The sequence below is a fragment of the Dryobates pubescens genome, chromosome 6 (genome assembly GCF_014839835.1).
Source record: "Dryobates pubescens isolate bDryPub1 chromosome 6, bDryPub1.pri, whole genome shotgun sequence".
NCBI classification, from domain to species: Eukaryota; Metazoa; Chordata; class Aves; order Piciformes; family Picidae; genus Dryobates; species Dryobates pubescens.
The window spans coordinates 28,587,414-28,604,127 of NC_071617.1; the positions used below are offsets into that span (position 1 = coordinate 28,587,414).

General features: G+C 36.8%; 1 protein-coding gene across 4 annotated transcripts in view; it reads left to right on the top strand.

Annotated features, from left to right (window-relative positions):
* SMOC2 (SPARC related modular calcium binding 2) overlaps positions 1 to 16,714 on the top strand; it is a 134,220-nt gene that overhangs the window by 85,355 nt on the left and 32,151 nt on the right. For all 4 annotated transcript variants that reach the window (XM_054162805.1, XM_054162806.1, XM_054162807.1 and 1 more), the window contains exons 8-9: positions 9,591 to 9,777; positions 13,116 to 13,198. In XM_054162805.1, coding sequence (XP_054018780.1) covers positions 9,591 to 9,777; positions 13,116 to 13,198 — 270 coding nt within the window. The remainder of the gene's footprint in view (positions 1 to 9,590; positions 9,778 to 13,115; positions 13,199 to 16,714) is intronic.

Below are 16,714 nucleotides of genomic sequence, written 5' to 3' on the forward strand. Positions count from 1 at the left end.
CTGTAATTCCTATCCAGACTTCTCTGAATTAGACAGAAGTGCATGTTATATTGATCATTTTGTAGGACACTCTGAGACATGTAAAGGAAAATTATGTAAATGCAAAATATTTTCCTCCTTTTAAAAAAATTTATCTGCGTGTTTTTAAGATGCATTCCTCAGATTACATTCCCACAAACTATCCAGAAGTCCCCCTGGTTCCTGGTGGCTTCTGTGACAGTAGTCAGGAGTGGAAAATAAAGTGGAAGTGGAAGTGCAGTTACCTAGACAGGAGCTAAGCAGCAAGGCTGGAAGACACTGCATGGTGCCAACAGCATTAGCGGTGATGAGGAATGGCACAAACTGCAGCTAGAGATGCCACTGTACACCTTTGAAATAAAAAATTACTTGGGGGCCTAGGATCACATATCCAGTTACATCCTTGCACTGATGTATCTTTGTTTCCCGAACTTCTGTTTCACTGAGGGGGAAGCACTGAGTCGATAAACATTCCTGGAAGCTGGCTGGCTTATTTAAGTGCTGAAGTATGATTTTGGGCACCATGGCTTGCACATTTTGTTTTGTAATTTTTAGCATAGCTATTCAAACAAATACTTACCCTCAGCTCACCTGGCAAGAACTTTAATTTTCACAGCTCTGTGGAAAAAGTGAACCAGATTTATTTTCACTTCAAATACTTCTTTGAAAATGAGAGATTTTTTTCCACTGGCAGAAGACTGACATTTGCTGGTCAATATACTCGTAAAGCAAGAGTGGTAGCTTTGCGCAATCTTGTTTAATGAATGAGCCTTTAGATTGCAAACTGGCCAGCTAGACACTGTGTTTTGGAAAAGTCAGTGATTTTAATTGGCTGTAATTTTGGGTGGTGGCTTTTTTGTTTGTTTTGCAGTTTGAACTCTGTGGTGCTGCTCTGCTTCAGCAGGGTGAGGCAGTCATACCTAGCAATAATAGGAACCAATATTTTCTCTTATGTAGGAAGATCAGTTTTCATCCCATTTGGCAAATAACTTCATTCAGATATATCCTTGAAGCCTGGGACAGTCTTCTCACAGTAATCTCACATTTTAGGGGAGCCAAATTAACAAAATCAAGCAAGAGTACCCGGAGACAATAATCCATCCTCTCTCTAGCCTTGAAATTGAGTGAATATCTTCAAATTATTAAGCAAAAAGGGATGAGGGACCTCATTTCCTCAGAAGACCAGAAGAATTTGCACTCTCCTTGTGAAGCCTGATGCGGTGTGGCTTAAAAGAATTTTAGATTCATGTAAAGTTTGCCTTCAAAGATCCATTATAGAGGGTAGGGTGTAAACAGTCCTTGAATCAAGCCTGCCCAATGCAATCCATTTTGCAAAGATTTGCTAACTTTTTCACATACTATTGTTAAAGCATTTAACAAAAATGTGCTACTCTTGGTTTACTGCAGTCTCACATTTCATAGATGGTATAATAAATGTTTGACTCACAATGTTCAGAGTATACATTTTGCCTCTAACATGAAATGCATTTTTGAAATAACTCAGATTTATAATCTAATGTATACTAACTTCATGTTTCTTTGTCACTTATCTACAGCAGGAGTAAATACTTATACTTAAATAATTATAGCCAGATTCTGTCGTGCTTGTAAATGAAGACTAGCTTTTCATCAAGTCAGTAGACAAATCTCACACTGCTGTTTTATCAGTCTAAATAGCAATGAAAAAAACATTGAATTGTATTTTCTTTAAAAATAGGTATCTAGTTTGACCCCACCTAATCTACACAATTGTAGTCTGAGAACTCAGTGAAGGAGAAAAGGGAATATGAATGCATAAATGAGTAAAGTAGTTATAATTCTGTAAGAGGAGAAATTTGCATACTTGCATAATATGTATCATCTCATTAACCAAGAAATTGGGCTAAAAATTAAACAAACAGCAAGATGCTGAAATAGCAGGCTTTTGGTGGCAGAACAGTTCTTTTTCTTTTACAGTGTTGTGGTTTCAGTCTTTCTCACAGTACACCTAGTATTTCAGATTATAAGAAAAATAAGGAATTGCAGAGATATGTGAAAAATGCTCCTTAATCTAGAATCTCTTAAAACAAATTACAGCAGATTTTGGTTTAAGAGATAATTGAAAAAAAATCCTGGTGTATATGGATAGATTAGATTTGCTGTGATCCTCTTCAGGTAGGGCTAAATGGAGGCTAGTGATCTCTCTGTTTCAGATCTTTATTTCAGTGGGCTGAGTGCATTTCCACATGATTCTCCTTGTGTTTTGCAGTGTCTTTGCATATGGAACAACATAGATAAAAAAGAGAATCTATCCATGATTCATCTTTCAGGGAGTTCAGAAGAGTAAAGTACATGAATTAGTCTGCAGAGTTGTATCTATTTAGCTACATCATCTAGTAAGGCTCCAAAAGTGCAAAGTAGTGATCACCTGTGCATTGAGAGATCTCTGCTAGTGCACATAAGGAGCCTGAAATATTTGGTTCCCACAAGGTTTCACAAACATGAAAAAATATGGGTGGGAATGTTGCCAGCTTTCTTCAGGGCTTGAGAACCCTTATGCTGATGCATATCTGAACCTAACTTAAATCAAAACATGTGATACCACACTAGTACTGTAATTTACTTTTAGCTTTCGGTTGCCATCTAGATGTTGGGTCTCAGGCTGAGTGTTTATTATTGTTACATGTTCCTTACAGTCAGTACTTCGTCCATGAGCAAATATTAGGCTTAACTGGAAACATACATTAACGTGAATCTATTCATCAGAGGCCTCATGTACCATGCATTGGATTTGGTGGGTATTTTTCCATGGATTTCTGCTGGGGAATGATTGGGGCACATAAATACTCTTCATCTGATCTAGGTTAATAAATGGTCTTTATAAGAAACTGGTATAATGAACAAATCAGTTCCTGCATTTGTTTGTAACATTGAGCTGCACTTGCTTTCTGCTAGATTCGAGTTTATTTGAAACTGTCAAGAGGAAGCAGGCAGACATATTCTTGTTAAGAACAGATCTTATTAAGAAAGATTGGTAGGAGGTGCCCATACCCTGGCCATGAGGGATATGGATATAAATGCACATAAAGGGCATGTAGTTTCCATCTTAAACCACTTTATACCACCTCATGTACCACTTCAGAGAAGGCAACCCTGAAGGAGTTTGAAGCCATGGAGTTAGGCCTCTTCTTCAGTAGCAAGAAATAATTTAGGGAATTTTTGTAATTTGTATTAGCTGGGTTTATAGCAGGAAGAGGCATCATGGATTCTCTGTAATGTACATTTTCAGTAACAGGTAAAGAACCTGCTAGTTTACCTTTAAGATGCATGTTTAATGGAGTTAGCAATAACAGGGTCACTGCTCTGATGGATCATTTTGCCATCCAGTCAATGTAAATTCCTCTGCAGGGAGAGTATAGCTTGAATAGAAATTATCTTACCTCCCACTGCATTTCTGAAGTGAACACTTCGGTCATATGTGGAAATAAAATTTGGTGTAGTGTAAATGGAAATCCATTTAATGTAATCTGAGGACTATGAAAACTAGTTGAAAATACAAAACCACATTTTAATCAGTTTCCTCGAGGTCTGTTAACTTCACTGGTTCAGGAGAGTTCATCACAAGCAAATGGATCAAGTTCTTACAAGATGTGAAATTGTTGGAGGGCTGTATTGGTGTCAATATGATAACTGCTTATCCATGTTTCTTTTTAGGATTTAAAAGTAAAATAGCAAAAAATGGTCCAAATAAGTAATTGAAGTTTTCTAAAGGGGTGCCTAAACTAGGTTCAATTGGCAAAGACAGGTGATTTGCATAACATTTTGATTAGCAGAAATTGTCATACAATTTAAGTCACTGTACATGAAATTTGGACATGAATATATTCTGTCTATATCCTGCAACATAAACTGTGTCTGATGTTATACTGGATTCCTCCAGAGCATATATATCACTTTTCAGAGTACTTTTGTTCACAAGTTTCTTGTTACCTCTTTTCTATAAAGGACATTGATCTTCAAGTCCTAATAAAAGATCCTTGTACTCTGGAAACCAGGCTGCCTAAATTGTCCTTTCATGGCCCATTATGGTAACGAGAAAAAGATGGAGAAAGAACCAACTGAAAACATAATTTCTTGGAATAGGTACTGCTTGTTGTACACTTATTGCAGGGTTTAAAAACAAATTAAAAGGAAATGTCGGTATAGTGGCAGGAATTGTTAAAGCATCATACAGATACCTTTGTATGGATCTGCAGATTTGGCAATTCATTTGTGCAAAGTACACTGAAATTTAGACATAAATAGAGCAATTAAAAAAAAAAAAAAAAGTTGTATTAAAGAACTTCCACACATTAGAAGTAACTGTCATAAGACACAGCAGAGCTTCCAGAATTTCTGAAACGGGGGAATAAAACATCTCCCAGTATAAGACTAACAAGACCATTACAGTGCTCAGTATTTCACCTGAAAGGTGGTTGTAGACAGGAAGGGGTTGGTCTCTTCTCCCAGGCAACCAGCACCAGAACAAGAGGACACAGTCTCAAGCTGTGCCAGGGGATGTTTAGACTCGAGGTGAGGAAAAAGTTCTTCACTGAGCGAGTCATTCGTCATTGGAATGGGCTGCCCAGGGAGGTGGTGGAGTCACTGTCCCTGGACGTGTTCAAGAGGAGATTGGACGTGGCACTTGGTGCCATGGTCTAGTTGTGGAATCTGTTGGGACAGGTTGGACTTGATGATCCTTGGGGTCTCTTCCAACCTTGGTTATACTGTGATACTGTGATACTGTGATTTCAGGTGTGCTACAGACAAATGCAGTTACATAGTTTCTTTAAGATGATTTTGCTAGAAAAGCCACTTCTTTTTTCCTCTAGGGTTCTCTATTAAACATTAATTATCTGTTTAAGTAACCCTTAAGAGGTGAACAAATGGTGTCTTTCATAAATAACAGTGTTCTATCCGACTACTATTGAGGTTTTTTTCCTGTTCTTCTAAATTAACTTGATTCATTGAAATACATACTGTTCTCTCAGGGATAATTGGCAACAAGAATTGACTGAAGATTTTATTCAGAACATGAACTCTATCTACAGAATTTGTCATTAGCTGGAGTACCTTTCTCATTGACAGAGGATGCAGCATTACAGCTGGTTGTTTGTTATGGGTTATGAAGGCATCTTGAACCAGAAGTATATAAATATAGATAAGTATATATATTATTATTTATATATTTATATATAAATATATATATTTATATATAAGTATATAAATATAAAGTGAAAAGGGAAGAAATGGAAAAGTAATATAACACAGGAGAAGCAACATACATTACATTTAAAGCAGGTTTTTAATCTCATTCGTAGTGGTGAGCAGGAGTTTCACTTCATCATTCCAAAATTGCTTTTTCAAGGTGGTCAGTGGGTCATACTAAAGCTTTTGGTGTAAAACTGGGAAAGAAAGCCTGTTTCCTTACATGACTGAAGTTTGTGCATTGAGTCACTTATTTCTATGAACCTAAATAGATTTGGGGGCAGAAACTGCAGGAAGGTTTATCAATTTGAAGTTAAGGACCCCAACTAAGCGACCATGTGATAGACTGAGTGGAAAGGATTTTTTCAGCCATGTCTAACTAATGTATTGTATTAAGATGCTTGGAAAAGCATACCTTTTTTTTTCCAGGAAGCAAAACTAAAGGAACTAAGTGAAAGAACAACAGTTTAATCATATTCTCTGAGGATAAGAATCTGGACTGTCAGTGCTTTTCTCTTCCCAGAAGGAATGTTATTGTAGTAACACATTCCATAAAAAGCTTGATGGTATTTATCCTACTTCTACTGTGACACATATCTTCTTCTGCACTGTTCCCTTTATGAACTTCTGGCATCCATCTGTTATACCTCCAGATCATAGTTGTTGTTTGGACAAACTGTCAGGCATTTTCTAAGTTATTGACCTTTATCACTGGTTCTCCTGGCAAACGAACATTTGTTGATCATGACTCTTCTGACATTACAAAGGCAATTATTTTCAGCATTATGGTAGTTCTGTGATAAGAGCTCTTAGTCATCACAAGGTTATAGTTGCATATTTCCAGTAATCCTGTTGTAAGTAATTGGAAGCGTGGTTCTGGGAAAAGCAGGCAGGATTATTGGTAAGCATTTCAGAACAATTTTCCTTTACTTAAAAACAGTGTTTTAGTGGGGAAAACAAATAAGGAATAATAATGGTGGCACAAGTGGTCAAGTCAAAAGCGTACAAAAGCATTGGACTCTGTACAAATTACTCTCCTGTGCAGTCACTAAGCAGATTGCCCAGTAGCTGATGCTCATTAGATACTGGGTAAGGGAACAAAATAATAAAGTACTCTGCACTTTGGTCAATGAAACAAATGAACTGAGTTCTTCAGATTTATAATAGGGCTCAGTCATTTGACACAAAGAACTGACAGACATAGTGGCAATCATACTAATTTATATTTTTTCCAATTTGTCAAAAATAATCTGCATTTAGTAACAACTAATTTAGGACTAATTATAAACTCCTCTTCTTTTTATGTTTTCTCATTCATGGGAGAAGAATAAGAAATTAAAGGTTCCAAGCAGGTGAAAGTCCTTACAAAAATAACTTAGTTTCTTTTGTATGTATTTTTGTCTTGAATGTCTGTGCTGATGCTGCTCTGCAAAGGCAGACTTTCAGCCCTAAAGTCCTCCCAGTAACATGATTTTACCTTTGCATTTGGTATGAATCCTGCTTTTTTGTCCATTTTTCATCACCTTCTGCCATTAAGAATCTTCCTTTTCATCCTTAAACCTTCCTTTGATTTCGGTTACTGTCTACCTTGTTTCCAGTCTCACTTGCAAGGCTAAGTTCCACCAGTCCTCTGACTCTCTACTAGAGCCACAACCCACATCTGCAAACCTTCTTTGACCTCTCTTCTGTACTACTGCTTTTTTGTACCTCTGAGACCCATGCATAAGTTAAAAAAGGGACACAGAACAAATCTGACCTAGTGCAAGAGAGACAAATTTTTATCTTGAGAAGCAGCTTTGGCTCAGTAAGTTACTTTGGAGAATAAAGGCCATGTATCTAGGTCTGTGACACCTAACTCCTAACTCACCAAAATGCCAGTGACTGCATTGGCCCTTGATTCCTGGAGTTTTGCGTCAGCAGTGCAGTCCTTTGCTAGCTGTTATAATCAGTGGAATCTAGAGAAACTAACCACCCAGAAACTATGTGGAGGGTCTTATGCTCACATCTGAAGTTGCCCATATCTTTGTCTGCATGGTGAATTTTCTCCATTGCATGCTTTCCTTGCCATTACATTTTGTTTATCTGGATGACCTGACTGTGTATTCTCTATACACCAATGTATTTTCTAAACAAAACTGAGAGAATGACAATGTATCGCTCCTCTGGGTTTGCAAGGGATAATAATAACCACACATCTGCCAGACTGTGTTGCTAGTTACAAGGATGTAAAATGAGAGGTCACAGTAGCTAATGGAATGGTCCCAAGGTTTATCATTATGAATAAGAAAAGAATTTAGTGGAGTTTAAAGAGGACTAATGATTTCCTCCCTCTCACTGCAGCTGCTTCACCCCATTTGCTCCTTTTTGCTTGATTATATACAAAAACCAAAACCCAGACAAGTAGGGTAGGTAATGAGTTTTCCAGGGTTATTGTATCTTGCAACTTGATAACCATCCTAATCCAGATTGACAGAAGAAAAAAATCATTTTGGCTGCACAAAGAAGGTGCTGGTGACAGATTTCTATTTGTGAAACCATAGCTATTTCATCAGTAGAGTCCTCCCAGTTACATGATTTTACCTTTGCATTTAGTATGAATCCTGCTTTTTTTGTCCATTTTTTGTTGACAGAGAAGAACATGCAAATAATTAGCAATGTCCCTGTGGTAAAGGAACCTGTCTATCCTCACAACATCGGTTCTCTAATACGGTTTATTGTCTAAATGATGTTGCTTTGAAAGCTATTCAGTCTCAGATTCTGTCGGTGGGTACATCAAGACAAAAACATGGAAAATCAATCAATTTGTCTAGATGTTCTGCTCAACTATCTTATGAAACAAGAGGAAAAAAATATTTTAAAAAATAACCAAAAAAATCCACTCTATCTGTGCCTTGTAATCAAGTTAAGAAGTGATTGTTTTTTAAATCTTTTACATGGGTTGGAACAAAACATACTGTTTTGGAAACCAAATCGTTGTATAGGTGGAGGAGTATGCCATTTGAAGTAGGAAGGTGTTTAACTTCCTGCTACCTTTCCCCCTACAACAGAAATCTTACTGATTTTGGTCATCTGCATTTGCAAGAAGCTGGCAAGGAGCAGGAGCCTTCTGGACATAGCTAGTGACTTTCTGACAGATTTTTGCCAACAATTTGCAAAGCATTTTCTGGACCCTGTGGATAAGAGTAAATGAGATTAAACTGAATCTGAAACTCATTACAGATGCACTATAAAATCCAGTTATGCTGTGGGCTGAACTGTGAAAAATCAAGTAAATACTGGTAGAGATTCACAGAATGTGTCACTAGTCTTTAACAGACTTGATAGAAGAGCAGATATTACCCACAGAATTATTTATTTTTTTTTTTGTAACAGTAAAATAACTTATGTTTAAATAAAGCAAATCTTTAATTGATTTAAATTCTAGTAACTTGACATTTTTCTGTCAGTAATTTCAGTGTTTTCAGAATGCTTAACACTGTTGTTTTTCAAATATTTCATTTTTGTTCCCTGGATTAGATTGGAAGTTGTGCAGAAGCTGTTTTATTAATCATCTAAATTTCACATGATAGGAAGCTGGTTTTAAAGTTCCTGGAGAAGAAATGGCTTGAGCAAATAGTATGTCTTAATTTATTATCTCTCCACCGTGCCACACATACCAGTTTAAGTAGTGGTCAAAATTTCTCAGCAGAGGTGGTGTTTTACCAATCGGTGTGAACTGACTGACAGTCTCAGGCAGTGAGGTTTCTCTGCTCTTTGCCCCCTGGTTCATAGGCTGAAAAATTATAGTCATATAAACTTTTCTCATGTCCAGAATACATCTGGGACATAGTTTTAATGGAAAATAAAAATATTTTACTTGTGGCTTTTTGGTGTATGGAGCAAATGAGACATTGACAATACTAGAAACACCTGAAAGGAAGGTGAAAGAATTTTCACTATAGTCAAAATTGGAAAGAAAGAGTAGTATATAAACATCTGAATGACTATCTAGGTTAATACTTCATATAAGAAGTTGGATTTTTACTTTCCCTCTGAAAAGAATCAGTAGTTTATGGACTGTGGAGTGTGTAAGGATTTTTTTTAGGTGGCAGAGAGAAAGTATTTTGTTGTATAGGAAAGATAGTGTTAAGGTATTATTAAGACTTTGTTATGAACCACCTGCATGAAAAGGAAACTTAAGTTCCTAACAGTATACAACATAAATAGCTGTAGTTGGTATTTGAGCTGTAACAAGCCTCTTCATATACAATCTTTATATGCAATCAAAGAATGGTATAAAAGCTGATAAATCTAGTAGGCCTTTTCTGTATAGCTTCTTCAATATATTTTTATTTTTCTTCCAAAAGCGTCATCATGTGATCAAGAACTTCAGTCAGCCCTGGAGGAGGCTAAACAGCCCCAGAAAGACAATGTGTTCATTCCAGAGTGTGCTCAGGGTGGTCTCTACAAACCAGTGCAGTGCCACCCTTCCACAGGCTACTGCTGGTGTGTTCTGGTGGATACAGGACGTCCTATCCCTGGTACATCAACCAGGTAAGGGAATACATGTTCAGTGCTCAAAGGCTATAGTGAGAAGATGCCTTAGTGTGCCTCTTCTAGCATGTAGATTTCTACTGCTGGTGAAACTATGTTATATGTTTCTTCCACCTTGAAGTGATATATTTCTAAGAGACATCAAAAGTTAAGGTCAAGTGGCCACAAACTCTTTCACTGCAATGTCACAGGCAGTTTACTTTACTTCTCTAGTCCTCTGTTTTATACTGGGAAGCCAAGGCTTGGAGCAGATAATGAATATGCCCAGAAGAAATCTCCCACTCCTTAGCCTGAAGACAGAAGAACCAAGTAATGTGGTCTATGATGGGAACTATGTCCAACTTCAGAAAAATTCAGTTATTTTTCCAGCAACCTCCTCAACTGTCTCATACAACTGGCTTTGATGGAACAACTGCTTGGGAACCCGTAGAGAGGAAATACCATTTTAGTGTGTTAGTAATAGAAGCTTGGAGTTAATCATCTCAGATTTGCCAGAGACATGGTAAAGTGTCGTAAGCCACATAGTGCAGATGCAGGCAAGGCAAGTATAAGGTTGTTGAGGTTTGGCTCTTGTAGGAACACTGTAGAAGCTCGTAGTACACTGGTGGGCTATGTGGGTATCTTCATGCAATAACAAATATTGTCAAGCTTAAGGAAAGAGTAATTTTTTATCATATGCATAAGGCTTATGAAAAAGACATTATAATCAACTTGCTGTCAAATATTGTATCCACAGATTCATAGAATTATTTAGATTGGAATAGACCCCACTGCCATGGGCAGGGACATCATCCACTAGACCAGGTTGCTCAAGGCCTCATCCAACCTGGCACAGTCACAGCTTCCAGGGCTGCTAGCCTAGTGTCTCATGCCCCTAACTGTAAAAAATGTCTTCATAATATCCAGTCTAAATCTACTCCCCTTGAACTCAAAGCCATTCCCTCTTATCCTATCACTACAAGCCCTTCTTGGCAATTTTTTTTTTACATATTCATCAAGTGCTTATTTACTGATAGTTGTTTAGAGCATAGTCTAGGCCAAGCCAATTTCAGTACTGGCTAAAGTGAGCATGACTTAAAGTTACTGCTGACCTGCTGTTTCTGGCAAGTTGAGATTCATAAACAGTACAAACAAAATGTGTGAGTACCTAGAGATGTCCTCTAGAGAGTCCATTTTTGCTCTTCCTAGGTTTGCTCTCTGTTTTGTTTTTAGTTCTAATCCTTCTTTGAATTATAGTTTAAATAATTTTATCGAGCCACAGTTCTTATTCTCTAATTTGAATTCATATAATCTTCTTGTGATTTTCAAGAAGTGGGGCTTCTGCTTATTAATTTTTTCTAGCTCTTCTTTATGAGTATCATTTTATTCTCGATTAGTGGGACTGATGTGGACTTCTGAAGATTCTCTAGTACAGCCTGGGATTTCTGAAGACAGGACTTACAAGTAGAGAACAAGGAGAAGGTGGCATTGAATACTTGAGCCTTTTCTACATCCTTTGTTACAAGACCACCTATCCCACTCAGCAGCAGGCACACATTTACCCTGATCTTCTTTTTGCTGCTGATAGGCGTGTAAGAAGTCCTTCCTGTTGCCCTTCATGTCCTTTATGAGATTTCACTTCAGAAGTCTGACTTTTGTAACTCTGAGCACTTGGACAGTGTTTGTATATTTCTCTTGTCCTGGTCTTAAAATGTCCACTTCTCACATTGCAGCATTTTAACATCTACTGAGCTTTAACAGATTTAATTTTTATATGATGATTAACATGCATTTAACAAAAATATAAGCCAAAAAGGTAGAAGATTAGAGGCCAAAAAAGGAAGTGTAACCTCAGCGCAATAGCAATAACAGAAGAGGATGGAGGGGATGCAGAGTCAGGTATCAGATTAACTGGGGACCTGGCTGGTTGCCAGATACTGCATTAATACTGCTCAGAGACTTCCTTTTCACTCTTTTCTTGGCTGACTGAAGTGATCATACATCAGGTATCTAAATCCAGTTCATGCTATCAAAGCAGCTACTATCCTGCAATTCTTCAGGGGAAAAAAGTGCCTGTAGCTCCCCCATGTCTATGAAAACATCACTGTACCTTCTTGCAGCAGCCAAAATTTGATGGGCAAATGGGCAACTTCATCAGGTGATGTGGAAATAAATTAAGCACTCAAGGGAAAGGCAATATTGGATTTTTTTTTCGTTCTGTCTAATAATGAAGATCAGAATACTAAATTTTTCTTCATCATAGCCATCATTTAATATTGTTTTTTTAAATAGTATTTTGTTCAATCAATTGGGATTAGTATATTTTAGTTAGTCATTTTGGTATGCTGCTTGGTAAATGTCATTTTGAGGAACTTGGAATAAGGGAATTTCTGAAGAAATATGAGCAGTCATATAAAATATGAAAGAGCCTAGATTCAGTGAACAGTGAGCATGTGCACATGTGCATGTGGACACAAACCATTTTACTTAACATGTTTAACTGTGAAGGGAAATTTCTCTGAACTGCTAGACACTAGATTATGAAGCTTCAAATATGCTTTCAGAAAATGAGAAAGTAAAATTTCTGAGAAAGAGATTCTGTTAAGCTGAGTTAAAAAGCACCATGCATCAACAGCAGGACGTAATGAAAAAGAAGAGAACTGTCAACAGATGCTCCCACGCCTTCCAGTCTTGCACCACACTATTAGTGGTGTTGCACAAGTCAGTGTTTGTCAGAAATACAAATAGCACAGAGTTTCTTCTCAACAGCTGGACTAACAAAGTGAGTTTAAGTAAACTCAGAAAGCATAGAGGAACCAGAACACTCAAGTAGCAGATGGGGATTCAGTCTTTTTCACAACTCATTTCAAACAGTTCCAGCTCAGTTCCTTTCTTTCAGGAAACCCTAGCAGTTTGCTCATGTTCAAAATGGTAACTATTCATGGTTAAGCCTTATGTAAACTAATACTTTTTATTGGAGAGAATACAGTAGCATGTGGCTTTAGAGCCCCAGTAGTACCTAACTACAGTACCTACCTACAGTACCTACCTTACCATGATACTGAAATTGCTTCTCTTGTGTTTCCCAGCATAAACACTGAGTCAGGTGTCAGAATTTGTCATATTGTTTATGGACTTTTGATTCATTAGGTGGAAGAAAAGCCTGGCATTGGTTTTGGTTTTGGTTTTGGTTTTGTAGGTTTTTGTTAGTTTTCAAAATATTTTTTTAATTATCTATTACTTCATAGCAATTCCTTACAGTCTTCTCCCTGTAGAATGGACTTTGGAATAAATCACAGTATTTCAACTTGTTATCAAATTAATCTTGCTCGGATTTATTCTCACTGTTTATTCTTTAGGTATGAACAACCTAAGTGTGATAATGGTGCCAGAGCTCACCCAACCAAAACAAAGGATTTGTACAAAGGACGCCAGCTTCAAGGTCAGTGAAACAGATAGATTTGGTTCAATGGATTCCAGTGCTTTGTTTACTCGCTAGAATTAATCAGAAAGTTATTTCTTACTCTATATCAAAACAATGCATATTTTAGATATCACTGTCTTGATTTGTCAGTGACTAAAGTCTTTGGCTTTGGAACAGTGTATGTAAATGTGGACCTTGGGATGTTATCAGAGAAAGTAAGCCTGGTTTTTTCTCTGTAGTTTAAAGGCAGTCACATTTACATAATGTAATTTTTCCCTGTTATTGTCATACTAGAGAAGTCAGCAAATATGTTCAGAATCCTTGTTAAAGCAAAATCTGTGGAAATTTGCCTCTGCATTCAAATGTCTAAACATTATATCCTCTATTTAATTTTCTCCAAGAATATCCTTGTCAGCTTACTCAGAATAATGGCATTTTATTATTTCCTGTTGTAGGCACAAACTTTGTTTTTTATTAAGTTTTTCAAATTTTTGACACATTTTAGAACTGTGAAAGAGATCTCTGGATAGTTGGTTGACACAGGAGTCACTAAACTTATTTAATTTTTGAAATGGCCTTTTAATATGTTTGAATAATTTGAAGCATAACAGGTTCAGTGATAATGCATATGTTATATGAAGAAACTATGAATCACTGTCAGCTATTGTAAAAAAACCAAACAGAAACAAGCAACCAATGTGCACGGATTTTATGTGTTCTGAAAAATATTTGTTTAACCACCCAAACATCTTGTCAATAATTCCAAACTAAACTTGCCCCTAAGTGTTGAAATGCACACTTCAATAGCCTCTGTCATGAAACAAATTTAATGACAAAGTATATTATAAACAAGAAGAGATAGGAACAATCTGTTATTGTATTTCTATGTTCATAGGATAACTAACTGAGATGTCCAATTGCTGTGACCATAAAAATGGCAAGTGTGACTCAGAAACATGTCTAGCTAAGTATGATGGGACAGACAGGAACAGGACAGACAAGGCAGACAGGGAAACATTCTTGCTATTCAGATAGCCCTAATAATTCCACACCCCCCCCCCCCCCCACTAGATTTTTCTAGATTTTCTTGATTTCTAGAAATGTGGGTTCAGTTCTGGTCATCTGTGTTCAGGAAAATGGATACACAGAAGTTAGTTACAACTAATGCATCAAGGAAAGTAGTTTCTTTCCAAGAGAAGATAGTTAGCATTTCATTCTTGGAGACAAGCAAAATGAGGTCCAGAGGCATTATTGTTCCTATGAGTCTATGAGGAATAGAAACTGTTATCCTGTGACAATTTTGGCCAAAAATTAATTATCCTCAATGAATTTCACATTGGAGCTATACAGTGGTTTCCAACCATTAAAGCAGTGAGGCAACGGCTTTCTAAAGGTCTAGTAACAGGGCAGAAAATCTTGGTTTTTTTTTTCAGGTAGAACCTGATTAGCTTATGTAAGACATGGGGTTGAAGGAGTGAGGTGCTTATGTGTGTTATGCCTTATCACTTGAAACACTGGACAGTATATATACTAAGAGAAGAATTAGTTTACACTAAGAGTTTGCCTTGAAGCATGAATTTCACAGCTCTTACCAAATGGGCTTCATTTCTCGTCCTTCACAAAAATATGGCTGGAGCATGCCTGACTCGTAGTTTTGCTGTTTACTGCTCAGAGTTCTGCAAGAACGATATGTGCTATGTAAATCTTTAGATATGTGAAACTTAGCGGCAAATACATCTCTGCTGACAGCCAGATTGATGACACTTATCCATCCTTTCATCAGTCAGTACTTGCTTACTGAAGTTATTTACTTCCGAGAAGTTAGCAGGTATTTCAGGGATAATTTGGGAAATATTATGAACTTTATTGTGGCTGTTCAATACTTAAAGAAGGCTGATAAGAAAAATGGGGATGGAGTTTTTAGTAGGAGCTGTTGCAACAGGACAAGGGATAATGGTTTTAAACTAAAAGAGGGTAGTTTTAGACTAGATATAAGGAAAGAATTATTTTATGATTAGGATAGTGCAACACTGAAACAGTTTTCTCAAAGAGGTGGTGGAAGCCCCTTCCCTCGAAGCATTTGAGGTCTAGTTGAATAAAGCTCTGAGCAGCCTGCTGCAGTTGAATATGTCCCTGCTCACTGCAAGGGGGTTGGACTAGAGGACCTTTGAAGAATCCTTCCAACCAAAACCATTCTATGATATTTTACCATCCTTACTCCATGCAAATCAACAGAAGATTTTCCATCTTCAACAATTTAAATTAAATATTGCTTACATAGTTACAGACTTGGATAATGACTTGATTCATGTATGGTTTTTTCTGAGTGAAAAAAAATTTGCACTCAGAAGAGACTATAGCAGAGCAGAAACTGAAGAAACAATTTTTGCACTAAAAGATATCACTTCCTGGTCAGTCCTACATTTGCTAAAAATTTTGAAGCATTTAATAGCTGGACTCTTAGAGGGAGGAAGGATAGGTGAAGGGGTTTAGGCTGAACACATCAGTTTCTTATCCAAAACAGCAGTGCTTGTATATATTACAGTGACAAAGATTTATCCCAAGTCAGGATTCTTTTCAAGTGAAATAATTAGCATGAACTTCCTGTGTTGTAAACGCCTACCTGATAAATTAATTTTCATTAAGTTAGGCAATGGTAATTTCATATTTTTTTTAACTAATTTTTGGTATTTTGCATTATGTAAGCTTTAGTCTGACAAACACCTGCAGCAGTGAGTTCATAATTACCATAATTATCAATATGACATGAGTTTGCTTTCCCATATATTTTCTTGCTGTATCTTTGACTTTCAAATATTTTATATAATTTTAAAATAAGGAAAATACTGATAGACACTTGTAGGTTATCTAGAAGAATCTCCCTCTTCTATTCTGTAGAAGCATGGAGTAAATAGGTGCCTACAGAAGTAACAGGCATAAGAGGTCACTTCAGAGATGCAGCTGTATTAAGGTGTTTAATTTTCTTTTTTTTCTATGTTAAAGCTTTCTCTTTTCTCACTCTCAACTAATCTGTTAAATGCCCAAGTCTTTAACTGGGAAATTTTTCTTTTATCACTGCATCAAATAAAAATTAATCTTGTTGACTTTTTTTTTTTAAGGAGGTTGAAAGAGGGTCTTGCACGTATGGTTTTTAACAAGCAACATGCAAATTTACACAACTGACTAGTGTGAATCAAATTTTAGTATAAATGAAGCACTGTTCCTCTATTGTAAGTTATGTTGCAAAGACCTTTGCATGTATAAATATATGATCTGATTACTGAGAAGTGCCAGGACTGAATAAAAAATTTAGGTTAATTGTGTGCTTAACTTCAAGGAATAATAGATTTCTGAAAGGGTAGATTTGTTTGATTTATAGCTTCTACCCACAAAAATGCAGTAATTCTGGTGACACCAATGTGTCTGCCTGCCATGCCAAGCCATGAAGATTTGGAAACAATTGCTTTACTACTATGAATGATCTTAAATAGGGCAAAACCCATTGGTACATCCTCAGGTGGAGTTCTGCAGCTC